The sequence below is a fragment of the Corythoichthys intestinalis genome, chromosome 10, assembly GCF_030265065.1.
Source record: "Corythoichthys intestinalis isolate RoL2023-P3 chromosome 10, ASM3026506v1, whole genome shotgun sequence".
Taxonomy (NCBI): Eukaryota; Metazoa; Chordata; class Actinopteri; order Syngnathiformes; family Syngnathidae; genus Corythoichthys; species Corythoichthys intestinalis.
The window spans coordinates 14,128,256-14,153,575 of record NC_080404.1 but is presented as its reverse complement, the minus strand read 5'-3'; the positions used below and the strand labels follow the sequence as shown (position 1 = coordinate 14,153,575).

At 38.5% G+C, this 25,320-nt stretch overlaps 1 protein-coding gene across 1 annotated transcript in view; it reads right to left on the bottom strand.

Annotated features, from left to right (window-relative positions):
* Nucleotides 1-21,063, bottom strand: part of LOC130922515 (lutropin-choriogonadotropic hormone receptor-like) — a 31,575-nt gene extending 10,512 nt beyond the window's left edge. The window contains exons 1-8 of the mRNA XM_057847296.1: nucleotides 20,717-21,063; nucleotides 20,491-20,562; nucleotides 12,853-12,924; nucleotides 9,317-9,391; nucleotides 7,283-7,357; nucleotides 6,994-7,071; nucleotides 5,278-5,346; nucleotides 3,766-3,840 (exon numbers count right to left, since the gene is read on the bottom strand). Coding sequence (XP_057703279.1) covers nucleotides 3,766-3,840; nucleotides 5,278-5,346; nucleotides 6,994-7,071; nucleotides 7,283-7,357; nucleotides 9,317-9,391; nucleotides 12,853-12,924; nucleotides 20,491-20,562; nucleotides 20,717-20,877 — 677 coding nt within the window. The 5' untranslated portion in view covers nucleotides 20,878-21,063. The remainder of the gene's footprint in view (nucleotides 1-3,765; nucleotides 3,841-5,277; nucleotides 5,347-6,993; nucleotides 7,072-7,282; nucleotides 7,358-9,316; nucleotides 9,392-12,852; nucleotides 12,925-20,490; nucleotides 20,563-20,716) is intronic.
* Nucleotides 21,064-25,320: the final 4,257 nt, after the last annotated feature.

The window sequence follows — 25,320 nt, the reverse complement described above, 5'->3', positions numbered from 1 at the left end:
GAGCTGGAGACTGGCTAGGCCACTCCAGGACCTTGAAATGCTTCTTACGAAGCCACTCCTTTGTTGTCCTGGCTGTGTGTTTGGGATCATTGTCATGCTGAAAGACCCAGCCACGTCTCATCTTCAATGCCATTGCTGATGGAAGGAGATTTTCACTCAAAATCTCTCGATACATGGCCCCATTCATTCTTTCCTTTACACTGATCATTCGTCCTGGTCCCTTTGCAGAAAAACAGCTCCAAAGCATGATGTTTCCACCCCCATGCTTCACAGTGGGTATGTTGTTCTTCGGATGCAATTCAGTATTCTTTCTCCTCCAAACACGAGAACCTGTGTTTCTACCAAAAAGTTCTATTTTGGTTTCATCTAAACATAACACATTCTCCCAGTCCTCTTCTGGATCATCCAAATGCTCTAGCGAATCGCAGACGGGCCTGGACATGTACTTTCTTCAGCAGGGGGACACGTCTGGCAGTGCAGGATTTCAATTCAATTCAATTTTATTTGTATACTGAAACTCTAAATCACAACAAGGTTGTGTCAAAGGGCTTAGGGATTTGAGTCCCTGGCGGCGCAGTGTTACTGATAGTAGCCTTTGTTACTGTGGTCCCAGAGCTCTGTAGGTCATTTACACGGTCCCCCCGTGTGGTTCTGGGATTTTTGCTCACCGTTATTGTTACCATTTTGACGCCACGGGGTGAGATCTTGCATGGAGCCCCAGATCGAGGGAGATTATCAGTGGTCTTGTATGTCTTCCATCTTCTAATAATTGCTCCCAGAGTTGATTTCTGTTCACCAAGCATTTTAACTAGGGTTGTTCAGATCATGTTTTTTTGCTCCCGATCCGATCCCGATCGTTTTAGTTTGAGTATCTGCCGATCCCGATATTTCCCAATCCCATTGCTTTTTTTTGTGTGCTCCCGATTCAATTCCAATCATTCCCGATAATTTTTCCCGATCATATACATTTTGGCAATGCATTAAATAAAAAAAGGAATAAAACTCGGACGAATATATACATTCAACATACAGTACATAAGTACTGTATGTGTTTATTATGACAATAAATCCTCAAGATAACATTTACATTATTAACATTCTTTCTGTGAGAGGGATCCACGGATAGAAAGACTTGTAATTCTTAAAGGATAAATGTGACTTTGTATATTGTGACTAAATATTGCCATCTAGTGGATTTGTTCAGCTTTCAGTAAATTATACTGTAGCCATTTGTGCTGTAACTGTTCTGCCCAAATGCATGATGGGAAGTGGAACCATGACTGTGCGTAGTGGCACCAATTGATATATCTTCTCTGCGCTGGGAAATAACACAGGGTGTTAAGAAAAAAAGATCAACTACTACCTTGCTTCCCCATATTGCTCTCCACGATATTTCTAATTGTTGAGAGAGGGAATGTAAGGCTTTAGCCAATTAAAACAATTCTCCAAAGACTGCCAAAATTCACTTTACTTATTTTACGCTGCCTTTTAGCTCTATATATAGGTAAAACGGCACCATTATTATTTGAACGCGACAATGCATCAGTACGTCGTGCAGCGCATGCGTTAATTGCTTTAAATATATTAACGTGATTAATCAAAAAAAAAAATAACGCCATTAACGCGATAATTTTGATAGCCCTACTTTTAGCCAAAACTAAAGACTCTGGATGAGTGTAAGGCATTTTGTCTGTAACGTTAAATACAAATAGAAGACGATTTAATTGAAAAATACATATATATTAAAAAAAGGCATGTCCGATATTTTTTTGCCGATTCCGATACTTTGAAAATGACATGATCGGACCCGATCGATCGGGATGTCTTTAATTTTAACTATTGCAGATTCAGTCTTCCCAGCCTGGTGCAGGTCTACAATTTTGTCTCTGGTGTCCTTCGACAGCTCTTTGGTCTTGGCCATAGTGGAGTTTGGAGTGTGACTAACAGAGATTGTGGACAGGTGTTTTTTATACCGATAATACAGGTGCCATTAATACAGGTAACGAGTGGAGCCTCATTAGACCTAGTTAGAAGAAGTTAGACCTCTTTGACAGCCAGAAATCTTGCTTGGTTGTAGGTGACCAAATACTTATTTTTCACTCTAATTTGGAAATAATGGTTGAGGTTTACCCATGTTGACAATTACAGGCCTCTCCAATCTTTTCAAGTAGGAGAACTTGCACAATTGGTGTTTGACTAAATACTGTACATTATATAAGTAGGTCAAAGGGTTAAGTAAAAAAAAAAAAAAAAGATTCTTAACGGTCTGCAGGGGGCGGCATTGCAACACTAGGGGCGCCAATTATAATCTAGTTAGTCCCCGGGTTTAAAACAAGTTCCGTTCCTACGATAGTGAAGTAAACCGAATTTCCGCGAAAGTCGGAATTAACCTTTTGAGTAACCCAAAATAACTTTCCAAAAGTCCAAAAGAAATGTTTGTGTATGCATTCATAATTAAATTTACACCTACAGTTTGTTGAGTTACGTGTCAGCGATTTGCAATGAGAATTGTAAATACGTTAGCATTCGTATCATTTAAGCTAGCGGACTTTTGTTAGGCAAATTAGGCCAATTTAGCCAATATTGATCAGACTAGATGGACATTTGAAAACCAATTGTTTTGTGTCAAGTATTTTATTGTTAAAATGTGTGTCGTTTTGAACATAAGCGAATATGTGTGTTACAGCTTTTCAAATTGTAAAGAGTGAGGAAGGTCAAAAGCTTCAAAAAGCACAATTGTTTGATGTCTGTAAAGCTGAACAACATTTAGTGAGGACAAAACATGTCATATTAATTGAGTAAAAAATAAGGTACTGTGATGTACAATAAGGTACTGTTTACAACTAAAGAAAAAAAAAAACGACTGGAGACAAAATGGCGGGCGACATTCCGGCGTCATAAATCGCATAAGACGAGTAAAACCTGGGGACAACCAGTAGTATACAATCACTTGCTTTCACCCTGCGTGCATGTGCCCCTGGCAATTCGCCGCCCCGAGCGACCGCCCAACCCAACCGTGCCAGCAACCGCCATTGCTAGAACCACACCCACCCTCCATGCTGTTTGGACTCGACTGACATTCATGACATTACATTGGATCTCGTCAAGTCGCAACGCATTCAATCTTGTCTGTATTCACTTTTCATATCACTACGACTATTCTGAGGGCGCTGCGACAGGGTAAGATAAGTGAAAATTCAGTACATTCAATGTAACTTGTCAACGCAAGGTAAGGAAAATGGTATACTTTATCTGTATTCAGTATTGTAATTCATACTTCCATATTCCTAACTGTAGAAATATAATTTTTCGATTGAGCATTTTAAAAGTAGCACATAAAGCCCCCCAATCCTCCCCCCCAACACAAAATAAAATGCTGCCACTTTAACTTTTGTCCCTATGACACAGTGGCAGGTGTCCCAAATAGATATTGGATGCTGTTTGCAATCAAAAATAATGGAATTCATGTTCTGCCAGCACATTTTGTAAGCACAAAATCTGAATAAATCCACTTAAAAAAAAGCCTAAAATAAATACTGAGTCAGTTTTTTTCCTTGCAGATATGTTTTTTTTCTAGCACTATACAAAAGATTCAAATGTTTGTTGCATTGTAAAGGCCTTTTGTTAAAGAAAAAAAAAAAAAAGATGATAACCTTCAGTAACTTTGAAAATTGGTTTGAATGCCCACTCAAAAGTTTTTATAGATTTTTTTTTTTATTGAATTTGTTAAAATATTTTTGGAATCAATGTGCTGTTAACACTCACAAATAAAGCGGACCAACAGCTCCTTCGAAGGCATCGTCTGGAAGGTTGCGCAGATGTTTGTTGTGACTTAAATCTCTAGAAATGAAGAAAAAGAATTACATTTCAAGTTAGCGATTTAAAGTTAAAATAGAATAGTTTTGCGGTATGACCTCCAAAGTTAAATACAATCCATTCTGCACCCAGTGCTGTTAATCTTACTTTAAAAAACACTTACACTTACAAATCACTTCTCCCAAAAAGTAAGAGTTAGTAACTCAGTTACCTGAATGTAAGAGTAATTAGTTAATGGGCAAAGTAGCTGGTGTTACCTTTCATGGTTTTTTTTCAACCCCCCCAAAAAACATTGTAACCTTTGCTATGTTTGGAAGTCATTTAATGTTGTGAATCAACCGTTAAAGTTGTTAAAATTGCTCCCGCTATTGCATTAGTTCGCTTCTGTCTACTTTCAACATGTAAAAGTTTTAAAACTGTTTCATCATTTAAAAATAGATTCAACTCAAGATTTTGCCGATTTAGGAGTATTTTAGATAAAAAGTTATTTAGGTTTGCTAGGAAGGTTCTCTCCAACAGAGCCTTCCTCAGAAGTCTGCTGCTTTAAGATGTAGGCTGTTTACCAACTCCAGTGAGTCAATCAATTCGTATCTAGTTCTCTATACATGTCCTAACGCTGCTGTGTCTGTCATTTTGCTTCTAGTTATAAATACTGTAAATAAATATCTGCCTTAGCATCATTTGGGTGTACTTTGTAGGCTATCCGCTACAGTCAGGTATCATTGGAGCCAACTAGCATCGCGGTTGCAAAGCGTCACAACCCTCCTCCCCACTCCCACTCTGCTCTCTTGTCTCCGTGAGTCGTGCCTCTAACAGACTTTTCTCGTGTCATTCAACCAACGTCGTAACGCACGCATTTACATCCTCAGTAACGGTAACGGCATCGCCAAGATGAGAAAAGTAACTAATTAGATTACTCACTACAAAAAAAAAAATAATAACGCTGTTAGTAACGCTGTTATACTCTAACGCCATTATTAACAACAATGTCTGCAACACTGACTAGCAGGCAGCATAAGAACACGTTTTGGGGGTTTCATTTTGACAATAAATTCAACTAATTTCAATTATTTCAGAATGAATTGTATTGAGAAGCCAGATCCTTTACTCTGCAGCATTGTTTTAAGTAAATTTCCTTGTTTTATTTAAAATTACAATTTTGCCATCACTAATATCTTTCAGTGGTGACATCACGTGACTTTTTTTCTGCTGCTGGTTGAACTTCACATCGTACGCCTCAACATTAGTGTGTCACAGGGCAGGAAAAAAACACAAAAGACATCCGGTCTTTGTTTAGTCTTGTGTATTATTTGTTTTCTCTATTTTCCTGATAAGAAAAAAAAGTATAAAACATATTGCAGAATAAACTATCAAATAAACAACGTCAGCCCAAAACTTGGCCCAAGATTGTGTTCTAAAGAAAAGAAAAAAAAAAAAAAAAATCACCAATGGAAGACTTACAGTGTTCCGATGAAGGTTCCATTGAAAGCATGTGGGTTGATTTCCTTGAAACTGCTTCCCATCAGGCTTCTGTCAAGGTCAAAATTTACTGTCAACAGACCCAGTGTCCATGGTCGAGGAAGGTAATATTCAGTTATGTAAGCATAATTGAGAAGCAAGTAAAAAAACAAAACAAAAAATAATAACTTTTTTAATATAATAACACACTTAAGCTCTGACCTTTTACATCCATTCAAAAGTGAGATCATTTGCCGGATGACACTAAATGACGTCTGCATTCATTAATGCTCATACAGTGTCATTTCATAATTATGATTTTCTTATGATAGTCTTATGGCACAGCTGTCAATTAAAGTGTTACTAAATACCATAAATAGCTATTAATGAAACTGGAACAGTAACTGAAGAAATATTTCGCAGAGAATATGAATTTTAATTGTTATTTACATTTGTAGCGCTGCAATGTATGCTAGGAGGCATGTGTGATGACAACAGTGTTGACACCAGGTGGCAGCAGCGGTTGACTATCTCCCCCAAGTAAGCAGTGATGGCCAAATGAAGCTTCTTGAAGCAATGAAGATTTGCAGCATACATTTGTAGCGCTGCAATGTATGCTAGGAGGCATGTGTGACGACAACAGTGTTGACACCAGGTGGCAGCAGCGGTTGACTATCTCCCCCAAGTAAGCAGTGATGGCCAAATGAAGCTTCTTAAGGCAATGAAGCTTTGCAGCCTATTGGTTCATTCATGGAGGTTCATTTGGTCTTATGACAGTCTTATGTTGCCGCTGTCAAATAAATTGTTACCTGTTAATGTCTTTTGGTGTAATTATCGCATAAGACAGTGAAGACACCTCTGGCTCATAGTCCAGTGTGGCTTATCTATGACCAAATGTCGTTTTCGTGTCAAATTTGGTGGGTGGCGGCTTAGATTCAGGTGTGCCTTATACTCCCAAAATTACAGTAGGTGTCCTCTGATGCATTCTTTTGGTTGGAAAAAATACTAAATGGTAAAAAACAGCCACATTTGAATACCAAATTTGTTTTCTACATGTAAAATTACTATAGTGCATGCATTTTCATTTTTTTGTGGCACGATCACCACCTTTCAAAGCTTAAGGAACTGATGTCCTTAAACATTTTCAAATCTCGAAAGGTGTGAAAGCAGTTTCTACTGAATGCCAACTGTTTGGCTCGGCAGCTTAAACCAATGATTTCTAAAAATGACTATTATTAAATCCAAATATGTTTTGCTTTGTAAGTTTTCTAATTATTCTGTCACGTTTTGGTCTTGCTGGTGCCTATCATGGCCAGGGATCCCTTGGTTTTTTTCTTTCTTTCTTTGTCTTTTTTTTTTTTTTTTTTTTTTTACACACACACACACACACACACACACACACACACACACACACACACACACACACACACACACACACACACACACACACACACACACACACACACACACACACACACAAACACACACACACTCTCCATTGTATCTTTGGGGATCCCCATGGCACCTTCTCACCTCACCAGGGGTTGCTCTGTATGCATCATAACCTGTGCCACCTCAGCAGATCTACACATTTTCCCAGAATTATTTCTTATGCACACACAACCATTAAAAAAAAATCAACCCTGAATGCATTCTTTAGACAATAACTTCATCATATTCTGATATTGTGCTGAGACAAAATCCTAAGTATTTACTCACATGTCACTGCGCTTCTTCGTCATACCATTAAATGAATTGGCAGGGATGTTTTTTACAGCCATGTTTGCTTGTATTTTTCTGTAAAACCAGATAAATCCAACAGGATAGGCCAATTAGTCGAACAAGATTACGTCAACACTTTGAGGAACAGTGAAACAAACTTTAGGATTTGTGCTAATTTTGACTATTGTCACGCTCAGTTACAGTATAAAATCGAATAAGCCTCAAGGAAAAAAATGAACAAAAAGAATGTTGGCAACCACTCCTATGTTTGGATATAACTACTTACAGTCTAAATGGGAATTCCAAGGAGGATATAGTGGACAAGTCTGGAAAGTGCATCAGCCCTGTGCCAAAGATGCACCTGTGAAAAATGTGATATCATTAGGACATTTGGTTTTATCATGGTATACTTTGGTAGTACTGTACGGTATGTGTTTATCGCTAATCGCTAATGGGTTTATGTAAATTGCCATCAGCTTTTCATCTGTGAACTTTGTTTAAAGGGGAAGTTCAGAATTTTTAACATAGGGCTTAATCTTTTAGTAAGCGCGGGGGGGTTAATTTGTCGGTGGAGTTGATTTTAACAAATTCCATGCAGTTTGATAGTTATTTGTTAGTTTCAGGGTTCCAGAGTGGCTAAGCTAGCAATGGTGCCTGCTTAGCATACCAATAAAAAACAACATATGCACGCTGAGAATCACTGATGACCCTTGTAATCAATAGTGTTGGCTATGTGAATACGATAAAGTTATTAAAACTTACCATTGCATGCAACATTTGTAATCCAGCAGCTCTGCAGGGAACAGGTTGTCTAGGCAAGCAGGGCGAAGTGATATCACATCTTTTTTTTTTTTTTTGTGGGAACGAAAGGGATTCCCTAGCACAGTGCTTTTCTGAGTCATGACACGTTTTTACTTTCTGTACAAGATATTAAATTATAAAATAATTTGTCCATATTTATACTTACTCAGTGTGAAACTTGAGCCTTTTTAGATGAACACAAAGCCGATATCCTGGCAGGAATATTCGTCAACAGCTCTCAGTCTCTCTCTGTTTTTATCAAATATAGGAGTTAGGCTTGAAAAGCTCAGAATTATCAGACAGGGGGATTTCAGCGATGTCTTTAACTGCATCTGCACCGAGTATCTAGCTGACAATGGCTTTGCAGGCAGGTAGTATCAATGTCTCTGCCACAGTGTGGAACTTTTTGGATTTAGCAACAAGTTCATCAACAAGGTAACTGGCTTTGAGGGCTTTGTCATTTATTTAGCTTTGTATATTTTATCAAAAACGTTGCTTGTTTCTCCGTGCTTTCATGAGGGCGAACAAAATAGTCCATCGACTTGTTTTGAAGCGACGGTTGGATAGCTGTTCGTGTTGGAATAAAACACAGGGGAAGGACTGACGGTTGTCACATATGGATAATATGGAAATGACATTTTTGTGTGTGTCGACACTTGGTGAGTTGAATCAAAGGATTTACAATAGACGAGCTGGGGTCCACATTGTCGCGCACAGCCACGTGGCTTATGGCTAGAAATCCGAGCAGTTCTTGAACGCGACATGAGCAATACCTCGCTTAACTGCACACGGCCGCAACCTTCTACCTACTCCTTCCTTCCTATTGCAACTCCTCCCGACAACGTTAAAAATGTTTTTTTAAAAAGATCCGATATTGGATAATTTCTTGCCAAACACCTGACAATCTCTCAAGGCACACTAGTGTGCCACGGCACACCGGTTGAAAAACACTGCCCTAGCAGACTGAGTGGCCGAAGCATTCCTCTCTATTGTGGTCGTATTACACGTCTAAAAAAAATAGTCCTGCAAAATGAAATGAAATACGGCAGATTGGTGTGACATTGCTTACGGCGCATGGGTTTTTCACACAATGATCTGCATTTTGAATTTATGTAACTATGTTATGTCTGTTAATATCATTTTTTTATTGGCATGCTGAGCAGGCACCATAGACTCTCGCTAGCTTAGCCACTCCTGAGCCCTGAAACTAACAAATAACTGATAAACTGCATGGAATTTGTTGAAATCAACTCCACTGACTAATTAAACCCCTGCTAACTGGAAGATTAGGCCTACTACAAAAAATTCTGAGCATCCCCTTTAACATTTCAATTTCCTTGTTGCCTCAAAAACATTTAAAATGTACAGTCATATTTTGAACTTAATGATTGTTTGATTATTATTGACAAACTAAATTTAGACTTCACCGACTTTCTGCACTCATGAATACTGTTGCTGCATGCATGGTGAGTACATTAAGCTGAAAAAAATAAAACTATGTAAAAGAGGATATACTTACAAAAGAGTCAGATTGGGAAGGTCAGTGAATGCACCCTTTTCAATTGTCCTCAGGTTTTTCATATGTTTAATAGTGCTACGGGAGAACATTGGGAGAAATTAAAAAAAAAAAAAAAAAAAACTGATGTGCTGTTTTCACAATCTGTAAATTGCATGATAAATGGCATTATAGTTAATTAATCCAATTGACAAAAATCAGAACACTAAGGCCAATTCCTTTATGAAAAATAAAATGTATGTAATATGCAATAGCTAAAAGGTATAAATCTACATTGACTTAACCCAGGGGTCGGCAACCTTTAACATTCAAAGAGCCATTTCGACCCAGTTTCCACAGAATTGACAGCATTGGGACCCACGTGCACATAAAGTGTATCACAAAAGTGAGTACACCCCTTGCATTTCTGCAGATATTTATATCTTTACATGGGACAACACTCAAAATATAGCCATTAATATCTAAACCCCTGGCAACAAAAGTGAGTACACCCCTTAGAAACTACATCCCTAAATGTCCAAATTGAGTACTGCTTGTCATTTTCCCTCCAAAATGTCATGTGACTCATAGGTGTTACTAGGTCCAGGTGTGCATAGGGAGCAAGTGTGTTTAAATTTGTAGTGCAGCTCTTACGCTCTCATACTGGTCACTGAAAGTTCCAACATGGCACCACATGGCAAAGAACTCTTTGAGGATCTTGAAAGACGTATTGTTGCGCTACATGAAGATGGCCAAGGCTACAAGATGGTTGCAACACCCTGAAACTGAGCTGCAGCACAGTGGCTAAGATCAACCAGCGTTTTAAACAAGCGGGGTCTACTCAGAACAGGCCTCGGGTTGGTCGTCCAAAGAAGCTGAGTGCACATGCTGAGCGCCACATCAAAATGCTTTCTTTGAAAGATCGTCGGAGTGCTGTCAGCATTGCTGCAGAGATTGAAGAGGTGGGGGGTCAGCCTGCTAGTGCTCAGACCATTCGCCACATGCTACATAAGATGCATGGCTGTCACCCCAGGAGGAAGCCTCTTCTGAAGACTGTAAATAATCTGATGAGACGATGATTAATTTGTTTGGGTCCGATGGTCTCAAGCATGTGTGGTGGCGACCAGGTGAGGAGTACAAAGATAAGTATGTCATGCCTACAGTCAAGCATGGTGGTGGGAATGTCACGGTCTGGGGCTGCATGAGGGCTGCAAGTGTTGCAGAGTTACATTCCATTGAGGGAAACATGAACTCCAACATGTACTGTGAAATACTGCAGCAGAGCATGATCTCCTCCCTCCCAGAAACTGGGTCGCAGGGCAGTGTTCCAGGATGACAATGACCCCAAACACACCTCCAGGATGACCACTGCTTTACTGATGAGGCTGAGGGTAAAGGTGACGAACTGGCATGTCTCCAGACTTAAACCCAATAGAACATCTTTGGGGGATCCTCAAGCGGAAGGTGGAGGTGCGCAAAGTCTCAATATTTGGCAACTCTGTAACGTCGTCATGGAGGAGTGGAAGAGCATTCCAGTGGCAACCTGTGAAGCTCTGGTCAACTCCATGCCCAGTAGAGTAAAGGCAGTTCTGGAAAACAGTGGTGGCCACACAAAATATTGACAGTTGACATATTAACAACTTTCACTAAGGGGTGTACTCACTTTTGTTGCCAGGGGTTTAGATATTAGTGGCTATATTTTGAGTTATTTTGAGGGGAAAATAAATAAACTCTATTATACACTCACCGGCCACTTTATTAGGTACACCATGCTAGTAATGGGTTGGACCCCCTTTCGCTTTCAGAACTGCCTCAATTCTTCGTGGCATAGATTCAACAAGGTGCTGGAAGCATTCCTCAGAGAGTTTGGTCCATATTGACATGATGGCGTCACAAAATTGGTGCAGATTTGTCGGCTGCACATCCATGATGAGAATCTCCCATTCCACCACATCCCAAAGATGCTCTATTGGATTGAGATCTGGTGACTGTGGAGGCCATTTGAGTACAGTGAACTCATTGTCATGTTCAAGAAACCAGTCTGAGATGATTCCAGGTTTATGACAAGGCGCATTATCCTGCTGAAAGTAGCCATCAGAAGTTGGGTACATTGTGGTCATAAACGGATGGACATGGTCAGCAACAATACTCAGGTAGGCTGTGGCGTTCCAACGATGCTCAATTGGTACCAAGGGGCCCAAAGAGTGCCAAGAAAATATTCCCCACACCATTACACCACCACCACCAGCCTGAACTGTTGATACAAGGCAGGATGGATCCATGCTTTCATGTTGTTGGCGCCAAATTCTGACCCTACCATCCGAATGTCGCAGCAGGCATCGAGACTCATCAGACCAGGCAATGTTTTTCCAATCTTCTATTGTCAAATTTTGATGAGCTTGTGCAAATTGTAGCCTTGGTTTCCTGTTCTTACTGAAAGGAGTGGCACCCGGCGTGGTCTTCTGCTGCTGTAGCCCATCTGCCACAAAGTTCGACGTACTGTGCGTTCAGAGATGCTCTTCTGTCTACCTTGGTTGTAACGGGTGGTTATTTGAGTCACTGTTGCCTTTCTATCAGCTCGAATCAGTCAGGCCATTCTCCTCTGATCTCTGGCATCAACAAGGCATTTCCGCTCACAGAACTGCCGCTCACTGGAGAATTTTTCTTTTTCGGACCATTCTCTGTAAACCCTAGAGATGGTTGTGTTTGAAAATCCCAGTAGATCAGCCGTTTCTGAAATACTCAGACCAGCCCTTCTGGCACTAACAACCATGCCACGTTCAAAGTCACTCAAATCACCAACTGTGTGATGCCATCATGTCAATATGGTACAAACTCTCTAAGGAATGCTTCCAGCACCTTGTTGAAGCTATGCCACAAAGAATTGAGGCAGTTCTGAATGCAAAAGGGGGTCCAACCCGTTACTAGCATGGTGTACCTAATAAAGCGGCCGGTAAGTGTATAAGCTGCACACAGACTACTTTTCATTGTGTCAACGTGTCATTTTGTCTGTGTTGTCCCATAAAAAGATATACTTAAATATCTGCAGAAATGCAAGGGGTGTACTCACTTTTGTGATACACTGTAGCTCACTGTCTAGCTAGGATTTAGCTCCAACGTCTTGGCGAGGATGACGTATGACGTATAATAAATGTTTTTGGATAGTTTTTTTTTTCTTTTTAAATTTAGAGCGTGTTTTGAGGTATTTAAAGGGACACCTAGGTGGAAATCCGGGTTACATCGCCAGCACAGGAACGGAACTTGTTCATAAACCGAGGATTACTTCTACATGCAATGAACTTTTTCACACTGCCCCCCGTCCCTTTCAAACTCTGCGTATGATTGTGTAGCATAGTCGACTACTGCAAAAACTCTTCGCTCTAAAAGCAGTAATTTTGTCTCACAATTATACCTTGATGTCAAATTCATGTGTTTTAAGTCTGCAGTAAAAATATAGAAATTGGCCTCATTGTTTTGGTACTTTTAGAACCTGAAATGGGAAATGCAGTTAGGGTTGAAATATACAAGCTGTTTAAACACAGATGATGAGAAGTACATACATTTCTCTCAAGCCATGGATGGAAAGGAATGCATGTGTCTGGATCTGGGTCGCAGTGCTGTAGTAGATTTGACTGTGGCACACACAGCGTGACATAGGGTTGAGACAAACATGAGCGACTAAACAAATATACTGTATATTAAATGAAATAGTGTTTAATTGAAAAACATGACCTATAAGACATCAGCGAATCCTATAAAATGTACTATGTAAATAACATTATCAGTTCTTTATGAAAATTAAGCTAATTAAAATGTTCATTACGTTCTATCACATTCCTTAATTCAGAAGTGTATATCAAACACGGAGTCTTTTAAATTAATTAATACACATGTAGAAGTTCTTGCTTTTAGAAGAGTTGGTGACTCTTGATCCAGGCCAAATAGGCCAAGAGAAAATATATAAGAACGGCGTCTAAACAAAGACATTGAAAGGTAAACAGACTTTTAGATTTGTCCTTGAGTGTTTTGTTTTCTAATACAAGTACTGTATAACCTGACCTCTCTTTTCTCTTGTTACTTTTTACCACTATTTTTTCCTTTTATGGTGGGCTCTGATTACAAATGACATTTATTTTCACGCTTTCCATGACAGCACTTAATTGCAATGTTGTGAATATTTGCTCATGTCAAAGATTTTTTTTGTTGCCCTCCCCCCCAATTCCTGAAGAAAGCCCTTGTTTCATTTGAGCTCGAAGGGACTGAGAAAAGGGATCAAATCTGCACTTTTGACATACAACAGCCCCTCTCTATTGTAATTTTTTTCATTTTGATGTGCGGCTTGCTCCAAAGATAATTTCATTCACATGCTGACCACCACACCAGCCTGGAAACCTCACATTACACATTTTCCTTTTTTTACACACACAGGTGCAAAAAATTACTTAATTAAAATACAAGTGTCTAAGAAAAAAATACTCAAGTAAAAGTACACAGTACTTGCTTTCAAAAAGTAGAAGTATTTTCTCCCGATGCAAAAATGTAATATATATGTATATAATATATATACTGTACACATACATACAGAGATCTGAGTCGATTTTCAAAGAAAGAACCAGAAAATTTACTGACCGCTAAGTTTTAATTAAAAATAGGAAAAAACAAACAATAAATTGACTGCACTGTAAACAGAAGCTTGACAAGCCCAAAACTCTAAAACCTAACTTAATAGCAGATTGCAAGCAATCATCAGGTGCATACTGCCACCTACTATGCGAGAGTGTGGTGGTGTTTATTGGTCAATATCTTGTTCATCTGCTTAATCTTGCTTGTACCAGTGTTGCTGCCTCTAGTACTCAGTTACGGTATAGTTGCACGGGGCTTATGATAATGAAACTATCAATTCACAATGAGAAAAAAAGAAAAACAAAAGTCATGTGCAATGCAGGCGACAATTTTAAAAGTAGAGGAGTAAAAAGTACAAATACCTGCTGTAAAATATAGTAAAGTAAAAAGTACCAGTTCATATTTGTACTCAAGTAAAGTACAGATGCACAAAAAATCTACTTAAGTACAGTAACAAAGTCCTTTTACTTTGTTAGATTCCACCAATGCATTACTCTTAGAGTTGTGGACACTGTTGCTAAAACCTGGGTGAAAGTAATCAATGATCATATTTTTTCGTGGCACAACTTTAACCCTCTGGCGCATAGTGGTCAATACAGTGGACAGTTACTTAAACGTACATTTCTCTTTAATGCATTGGTTTATATGGTTTAACTGCATAGCAACCTCAAGAGTGTTCTCTGCTGCCATACTCTATTGAGGTCAATTCAGTGGTCAGATGGTATAACTGCAAGTAAATATCCTCTGAATCCAATATACAGGTACTAACTAGTACAGTAGCTGACAACCTGCCACCCATGTTGACTTCAACCTGCATATGCTGTCAATACTTCTATGCCCGAAGAGCTACAGTGGTAAAAAAATATTATGATATGCAGTAACGTCTAGGGAAAGATTTGAATTTGTTTGGAATATGAAATATTTGTGAATAATATATAGAAATTTACGATTAACCATGGGTCCAATGAAGTGGGCATCATGCATTCCTCGATATATTTTTGAACACAAGTCACATCATTGCGTCCCTGTTTTTATGAATCTTTTAGTTATAAATCAGTATGTCATTTTTATATTTATAAGCAATCGATCTAAAATATACATTTTGTGCAGATTAGCTGTAGTTTGCATTACTATATGCAGTTTTTTGCAGATTAGCTGTAGTTTGCATTACCATATGTAGTTTATACTATTTTATAGACTTGAATAGCAGCAAAGAATAAGGCAGTTTACAGGAATAGCCCAGGAAATTCAATCCTGCTCAGTGATGATGACTGTAGGGACAACAGTGATGATGAGTGGCTGCCAAACAACAACAGAGACAGACATACATACATATACATTGTGCCTATTGTTTTGAAAGTGTTGAAATTTCCCCCAAATTGTTGAAATGTTTATTAAAGCATTAAAGTGATCAAGCGTTTCTATATTTTCAATAGAACACAATTCATTTTTTGAAATCATAAATTCACAATGTAATGTTGAGTGTGCAGGCGCATGAAGTCCACTGGATTGGACATGTCTGTAACTTCATGAAAAATTATATTTTTCAAAAATACACAAATTTAACTTTTTTTTTTATTTCTAAAAGGGGAAGTTCAGAATTTTTGACATAAGGCTTAATCTTTGAGTTAGCGGGCGTTTAATTAGTCGGCGGAGGTGATTTTAACAAATTCCGTGCAGTTTGTCAGTTAATTGTTAGTTTCAAGGTTCCAGAGTGGCTAAGCTAGAGCGAGTCAATGGTGCCTGCCTAGCATACCAATAAAAAAACAATATATGCACGCATGAGAATCACCAATGAACCATATACTGTTGGTAATGTTTTCAGGGTATAGTTATTAAAACTTAACATTGCATGTGCAATAATTGTAGTTTGAACAGCAACATTTGTAATCCAGCAGCTCTAAAGGGAACAGGCTGTCTAGGCAAGCAGGGCGAAGTGATATCAGATTGTTTTTTTTTTTTACCACAATTTTTTTTTTTTGGGGGGGGGGCAAAAGAGACTGCCCAAACACTGGCTGAAACACTCCTCTCTATTGTAGTCACATTACGTATCTAAAATAGTCCTGCAGAATGAAATGAATTATGGCAGTTTGGTGTGCCATTGTTTTGGCCGCATGGGTATTTCGAGCAATGATCTGCATTTATTTGACTATGTTAGATCTGTTAATACCATTTTTTATTAGCATGCTAAGTGGGCACCTTTGACTTGCTCTAGCTTAGCCACTCCGGAGCCCTGAAACTAATAAATAACTGACAAACTGCACGGAATTTGTTTAAATCAACTCCACCAACGAATTAAACCCCTGCTAACTCGAAGATTAAGCCTAATGTCAAAAATTCTGAACTTCCCCTTGAAGAAACACTTAATAGGTTTCAGTTTTGGTAGATTTTAGCGATACCGGTGGACAAAAGCGGTAGTGTTTTGCTTCAAAGAAGACTGTGTTTCCAAAGAGGACCAGCACTGCATTGCCCATGAGGACCAGCGCACACCCGCAGTATCGCAAAATCATCAATCAATCAAAAATTAATCTCCCGGTCACCTGCAGATGGATTAAAAAACATTTCTGTTTCCAGTGGCTGTGTAAAGGATGAAAAGTAATAATGTAATGAATCCACTTGTGGCTAAACAGTAGCGTATGGTACAGTTATCAACTGTGTGGCTAAATCCCCCAAACCACTCGAACTCGCTCACGATTTCATTTGAGGGTGGGGTCACACCAGCGAGTGAAAGCTGGGCCAATGTTTATTCTGTATATCTTGGTAGCCCCCCCCCCACCCCAGACTAAACTTTTTGTCTCTTTTGCTGCTATGCCATCTTTACAGAATTCGCGCAAAAACGTTCACATCGACTTCCGTATTTATAATGAATGGGGAAAGGGGGACGTGACGTTTGCCGTAAAGCACTCAGCACATTTGTAGTTTTTTTTTTAACTTGGCAAGGTTCCTACCACCCTCCTCAAAGTTAATTATTGTCGGTGAAAGCGATACAGACCCCCTCAAGATATAAAAGAGGTGTCATTCAACTAGTTGTCAGTCGACATATTATGACAAATGTTATGAAAATGTTTTATAAAGGTGAAAAAGTTACCTATTGTTGCTTTAAGAAGAATAAAAACCCATCAGAAAAAAAATATTGACCAAGGATTTCATAATTCATGCATCAGATGGTTAAAACAACCTTCAGTTACTGACTGCTATTACATAATGTTGTATTTTCTCTTATGAGTTATTTGTACACAGTGAACCCATCATTGACCAGCCAAGTACTTTAAGTATTCCAGGCTGATAAAGTTTGTCCGTGAGGAGAACAGCAATGTTTTTTTATTTTTTATTTATTTATTTTTTAACATAACTTTTTTTACCATAACCAAGCGACGTTTCATATCTTCATTTCCAGCTGGATGGGAAATGTTGACGAAAATGCGATGCCAACTATGAAAGGCACAAAAAAGATGTTATTATAACTAGAACTCTAATCCTACGTTAGAGTTGGATGGACTAAATATGACATATTGAGTCCTGAGCATGTGATGAGTTGGTAACCAGTTCTGAATGTACCCTGCCAAGGTGCAGGACAGATGGTTCCATCAAGATAGCGAAAAATAAATCCAAAGTCATCTGGGATAGACTCCAGCACACCTGCAATCCTCATGAGGATAAACAGGACAGAAATTGGATTGTTATTGTCCTCAAAAGTAAGTTATACATCAACCATACATTTTAGTCATAAATACTGATTTAAACTGAGTAAAGCACTGTGTGTGTGTGTGTGTGTATATATATATCATAGACTTCATCATGTAATGACATGACACATTCGTCATTCACTGCATTACGCCTCCCCAAAGTCTGTCAGCTATGTAACGCTGGATTTAGGTTGAAAAAGTACGAAAGCTGTACTGCATACAAACAGGTGTGATTTGTTCGAGGATTCAAGGTAATTATTATATTTCTCGTACCATGCATGAATTTTGAAACGTTGTGAAAAAAAATCAATGGGAGAAATTAGCCGCTACAACATTGGCATTATACTACTTAATATTTACGTAAAATAACTGCTAACTGTCCGTTTTTTTTTTGCTTTTAACCAAGAAATGAGACTGTTTTACGTTCATATCTATAAAGAATTCAGGGATTTAAGCATTTATTCACAAGAATTTTCAGCTGAAAAAGCTCTTTGTTGTACTAAGGTGGCAGCCAGGGACTTAACTAGCAGCACATTTGACATATTTACGTAAAATAAATGCTAATTGCCCGGGTTTTTTTGTTGTTGCTTTTAACCAAGAATAGAGACTGTTTTGCGTCCATATCTATAAAGAATTCAGGGAAATAAGCATTTATTCACAAGAATTTTCAATGGAAAAAGCTCTTTTTTTACATATGTTAATTTGCTTATTGACTAGCATCATAGTTCATAATTTATACGTAAAATAAATGCTAACTGCACTTTTTTTTTTTTTTTTTTTCTTTTAACCAAGAATCGAGACTGTTTTACGTCCATATCTATAAAGAATACAAGGATTTAAGCATTTATTCCCAAGAATTTTCAACGGAAAAAGCTCTTATTCTTTGTTTCCACTCAGCCAGAAATTTTGGACTATAAGTTGCTTTTCTTTTTTTCCCTTTCATTTTGAATCCTGCGGCTTATAGTCCAGTGCGGCTTATTTATTGATTTATTTGGCTTAATAGGTAACACTTTACTTGACAGCGGCATCATAAGACTGTCATAATTATGACATGACACCGTCATGGATATTAATGAATGCTTATGACAGATGTCCTTAAGTGTCATCCGACAAATTTTGTCTCTAACTCTATTTATACCCAGCTCGGATCTTTTACATTTATTCATAAGTGAGACCATTTGCCGGATGACACGAAATGACATCAATCATAAGTAGAGATGTCCCGATTGATCGGCATCCCTATCGATCGGGTCCGATTACGTCATTTTCAAAGTATCGGAATTGGCAAAAAAATATCGGCCATGCCTTTTTTTAATATATATATATTTTTTAATTAAATCGTTTTCTAATTGTGTTTAACGTTACAGACATAATATGTTACACTCATCCAGTCTTTAGTTTAGGCTTAAGGTAGGGTTATCAAATTTATCCTGATAACGGCGATGATTAATTTTTTAAAAAATGTATCACGTTGAAATATTTAACGCAATTAATGCATGCACTGCACGACCCACTCACGCATTGTCGCGCTCAATCTGTAATGGCGCCGTTTTACCTATATATAGAGATAAAAGGCAGCGTAAAATGAGTAGAGTGAATTCTGGCAGCCTTTGGAGCCTCTTTTTAATTGACTAAAGCCTTACAATCCCTCTCCCTACGATTAGAAATATCATGTGAAGCAATGTGGGGAAGCAAGGTAGCAATTGATCTTTTTCTTTACACCTTATGTTATTTCCCAACGCAGAGAAGATATATCAATTGGTAGCACTACGCACAGTCATGGTTCCACTTCCCTTCATGCATTTGGGCATGGCTACAGTATCATTTACTGAAAGCTCAACAAATACAGTAGATGGCAATATTTAGTCACAATATGCAAAGTCACAAGTCTTTCTATCCGTGGATCCCTCTCACAGAAAGAATGTTAATAATGTAAATGCCATCTTGAGGATTTATTGTCATAATAAACAAATACAGTACTTATGTACTGTATGTTGAATGTACAGTATATATTCGAGTTTTATTCATTTTTTTCTTAATGCATTGCCAAAATGTATATGATCGGGAAAAATTATCGGGAATGATTGGAATTGAATCGGGAGCAAAAAAAAGCAATCGGATCGGGAAATATCGGGATCGGCAGATACTCAAACTAAAACGATCGGGATCGGATCGGGAGCAAAAAAACATGATCGGAGCAACCCTAGTCATAAGCATTCAATAATGATCATGACAGTGTCATGTCAGAATTATGACGGTCTTATGACGCCGCTGTCAAATATATTGTTACCGGTGAATATCTTTTGGTGTGAAATGTCCCATAATACAGTGAGGATAGCTGCAGCTTATAATCCGGTGCAGTTTATCTATAAGCAAATGCCGTTTTTGAGTCAAATTAGTGGGGGGCGGCTTATAGTCAGGTGCGCCTTATAGTCTGTAAATTACAGTATAATTGATTCTATGCAATAAAATGCACATCTCAGCATAGTAATACTGTACAACTATTCAGTCATACATGTAAACATGGCATAATTACATCAAATACAATCGATGTAGCAACAATGCTGCCATAGAGCATGAATAGCTTCTTTTTTTTTTTTAAAAACTGGGAGTATGAATGGTGGAGATTAAGAAACAAAATACCTAAAAAAATTCAAACAGCTGTAACCTTCTCAAGATACAATTAAAGTTCTGAAATATGTGTGTAGCTATATGTTATGTAGTGATTGATGGATTCCAATATGAAATTCAAATTGCTACTTTCAGTTGAATGGAATTATCTTTTGTTATAAGCAAAATAATTTTCAAAATGACATGGCTGCTTCTTAATATAAACCTCAGTACTCGTCCTGTTCCGCTTAGCTCTAAATTTAATTTGCAAGAACTTACATTACTTTTATGTTGATCAGTTGTTTGAAGGCATGGGTTGGAATCTCTTGAAGATCCAAATGTTTGATAACTCTGTAAAGTGTATAAATGGAAAATGTTTACTCCACAGATGCTCCTTTGTTTTGTACATGAAAAATATTGCAACAGAATGCCCCATAAGTGACAGGACTCGAGAAAAAAAAAGTGTAAGAAAGATCATAAATAATAATCATATAGAGATACTTACATCGATGTGGTGTAACTCTCCGAATCCTTTTGAGTGTCATTGCTGCACTGGAAGCTTGAGGCCGTACAATGGCAGATTTGCGGACACTTGAAAGCCTCAAAGGAGGTCACAAATAAGATGCTGGATAGAGCAATCGCAACCCAGAGCACCTGGGAGGTCATTTGGCAAATCAAGAATTTAAGCAAACTTCAGTTTCCGAATTAAAAGTTAATGCAGGAAAATCAATGTAAAGCTAAAAGCAATAAACGACACACTGTAAAAAAACAAACAAACAAAAAAACAAAAAAAAAAACCCAGGTGGTTGTCTTATTTCCTCCTCTGAAGTCTCAGCGGAGGGGTTGCTTTCATTTACTCACGTGAATGTGAGATGTCTGCCTGCCTGGAGGAGTTGCCTAAAAAGTGAAGTACTTGTGACGCTGAGTGGGTGGAGATCATGAAAGCTCTTTAAATATAGTTTCTTTATTATTTTCCAATAATATGCAGGGAAATTAGCTTTAAATGTCACATCAATTTTGCTTTCACAATCTGATATAAAATGTGTCATTGCAGAAAATCAGAATAATCATTATTGGCCAAGTATGTTACATACGTAGAGTTGCTCTAGTATTGTATCTCATAAGTTGCTATAACAAAAGTACATTTAAACATACAGTAGGTATAGAGAACCATTTATCCATGTAGGATTGAAGTCGTGCAAAAGTGCTGTGCGGTGTACAAGTGATTTGTGCAACTGTATGTGACCTGAATTGTAGTACTGTAATATGGGAAAAATAATTAAACTGGTACAGTGTTTAGACAATTTAAAGTGATAATACAGGTAATACCAGTGTTACGAACGAGTTCTGTTCCTACGCTAGTGACGTAACCCGAATTTCCATATAAGTCGGAATGAACCCTTTAAGTACCCCACAACACCCCATAAATCTCAAAATAACTATCCCAAAATATGTATTATACGTTATATTAATAATATAAAGTAAAAATTAAGAAACTATGAGGTACGTTGTGTTAAATGTCGTTATATCCAATGATTTTTCAGGCTCTACTCGTGAGTGAGTCGCCTTGCCGAGAGAAAATGGTGCTGTAGAAAGTGTAGGGAGGCGAGAGGGGGGTGGGTTATCATTGCTGCTCAGGTTGCCAGCTGTCGCCTCTCTCAATATGAGCTCACTGTCCACACTCAAAAAACCGGAACAGGACTCGTAAGAGGAGTCAGCGCCGCTGGAGAAGCAGCAGCAGCATGAGAACAAGGAAGCGGCAGATCTCCTGGCTGAAATGAACTGCAGGACAACGGCGACGCTGCTGGGGAAGGAAGGAACGGCAACAGGACGTAGGCACTGTTTACTCGACTAAAAAACAAAACAAACGGTGTCGTAAAGTCGAAATCACGTAAGTAAGGTGCGCTGTAACCCGGGGACTACCTGTGGTTTGAAATTGGGATATCCCGATCTGATCGCGTTATCGAAAATCAGGCCGATTGCGCCATTTTTCAGAGGATCGGAATCGGGTGAAAAAGGATCGGGTTTTTAATTAAAAAAATATATTTGTGTTTTTCTGCTTCATGCTCGTACGGCGCCACAGCCTCTCACCATCCCTCCTGCTAAGCAGTGCGGCCAACTGTTTAGCTTGTGTTTCCTACTTAAAGTTAATGATGACTGACAGGTTTGTAGCTTTGATCTTGCTGGACAAACTTAGTAGCGCTACGATCAACTGCACAAATGTGTCAATCATCATTAAACTCGCAGATGTGTGATGTGGTAACTCACTGTGTAAGTGAGAGGCTGTTCTCAGCAGCGTGAGCATTAATGTGTGAATGGATTTGAGTGGACTCACTCAATGAAATATTTAATCGAGACAAGCATTGTCTTATGTCCTATTCTTGTTTAAAAATAATTGACATTATGAAGGCGGCACGGTGGGTCAGTAACATGTTTGGAACTTTTATTACAAAAAAGAAAAATTTAAAGAACTCTTTTTTTAGGGAATCGGATTGGGACTCTGTAATGGCCGATTCTCAAAATCAGGTGACTCCGACTCTAGTGCAAAAATATGCTATTGGAACATCCTTAGTAAAAATACACTCAAGGTAAAATTTTTGACCATTTGATACTGAAAACCAAAATTTAATAAAAACAATAAATAATAACAAATTCAAATTTATTACAAATCAAACATTAACTCAATATGCCAAACAATTTGACCGAAAAAACAAAAATTAATAGAACAAAAACCACAGTGTCATTGGACAGAGGGACAGTTTTCATACTGTATATGTCTATGTTAATCATGAAGAAAAGTTACCAATATACCAATGCAAATCTATCCTTTTTAACTATTACGAGAACGGTTCAGTTCAAGTCGACTTTTTGCATGACCTGACAGCCAGCACAGGTGAAAGACACCTACGCGGGGTGCTTTAGTCGTCTCTTCCACTTGAAAACCTTTTAAGTGAATGGCAAGTTGACCTCGGAAAAAAGGAGAAAGGGGAAAATGAATAGAGACGTAACATAAATTCAACATAGTCACTCTGGCCGAAAACAACTTGACAATTGTGCACATTCACTAAAAGAGCGTTTTCAAAGAAATTAGGTTGCACTGCTACAGTATAAAAAACAAAATAGACAAAAGTGTCATGATATAACTAAGTCATGACATCAATGACAAAAATGAATGAAATTCATAAAATCACTTTAAAATAATTATTGCTTAACAAATATATTGGAACAATTTGGTAAGCGCTAATGATTAGGAAAGCACAAACCACGCTGTCTGTATCAGTCCAGTAAGATGAGCGATAGCAAAATTTACAAAAGACTTTAAATTGAAAGAAATATTATTTTCAATGTTGTAATATTATGAGGGGAAAATTGCCCTTCAGATGAACTCAACTGTATTTAAAGACTAATAGAAAACAACCACAGTTGAAACAAAGTATTGCACCTTCTTCAGCCGTTTGTCCGCATGCTTTCCTTGAAGCTTGCGTTAAAATGCGAACATGTCAAATTTGTAAGAGCCTTGCTACAATGTCTGGCTCTTACAGACCACTGAATTCATTGGCTAATGCTGCTTGTGTAGGTTGCAAGGTGAAGTTTTGTATATGGAAGCCTTCTGTGACAAGAGTAACGAGAATGAACATCAAATGACATAAATTGAAATTCAAACCTCAGTCTCTCTACTCCAATATTTTTACAGGATATTCTATTTATCAAGTATTTTTCCCCAATAGCTAAATAAATGGTGTAGTCATGACAAATAACAGTCTTGTTCTAAATGGAATATGAAATAATAAAAATGAATTTATTCAATACGACATGGCAAAATTACTCCATAATGGTCAAAACAGTCGACTTCACCTTTACTGTTGCACCTCCCGAATAATATTGTATGCCACCGTAGTCAGTCAGGCTTTTGCCATTTCACTGCCCCGGCTTCGGAGAATGTAAAATGCTAGCCAACATGCTAACCCGAACCGAGTGACGTCTCAAAGTCTTATTTTCGCTTTTCGAAGGGAAAAATCACACAAAACTAGCTTGGATGATGTCACACGACGGCTGAGTTGTGGATTGTCTTCGCCGATCAGCAACACACCCGGCGGCGAGCAGGTTACAGCTCGTTCCCCTGCTACGGACAGGAGAGCTCGCCGGATCAGCAGCTGGAGAGTACTGCCGGACAAACCGGCCGACGTTGGAGAAGCGCCTAGCTGCCACATGGTCAACATGAATATGGTGTAAAATAATGCTTTACTACACAGCAAAGACGTAAACAGTTAGAGAGCAGCGTACAGTTGTTGTGCAGCTAACATGGCAGGATCTGTCTGAGGAGAACTTTTCTACATGTCCGTCCAGGATTAAACGTAAGTAAATAGTCCTTTATTTAAAGAAAGTTTGTAGTGTTGCCATTTTTAACACAAAGTTGCAAATTCTGATGGGGTTGAAAATTTGACAGAACACCGGGCACATGAAGAGGGCAATAAGCCAAGCATAGAGGGGGGTGTGCAAACAAGCCGCTGGTCGTCGGCCGAGTGGCATTCTCGGTGGACAAGGAGCATTGTCAGCCACAAAATGCAAGCCACCTCCGTATTAAAACTTGTGCAATGATCCCAGTATTTGACATAATACAAAATACGATGTTTACTTTACTCATTTCCTCAAAAGTCCAATGGTCTCACAGTAGTAGGACTTTATTTGGCCAATATCCGCCGGTGAATGGGAACCTTTTGAAACCCAAAAAGGCCCACACACCTCTCCCTGGTGCAGCAACAACTTTCTGCAGCTGTTTGACTGGCGTGATGCGGAAAAAAAAACTGATTAATCCGCAAAATCAGCTGAATCCACAGTCCATCTGCATGCTATAAAGCAATGCTGTATTGTGAGATGCTGACCCGGGTGACGTCACATTCGCATTCGTTCTCAACCCGAGACTGAAGCCGGAAGTCACTCATTTTCATGGCGCGGGATTCAAAAATTGAATCTACAGTATAAAACGATGGCTTCCACACACATCCAAGCGGTCCATTTCATTCAGGAGCATAAAACATTGTGTGAAATATGAAATAAACATGATTTTTGGTGTCATACGCACTTTAACAACACCTTTCACGACACTAA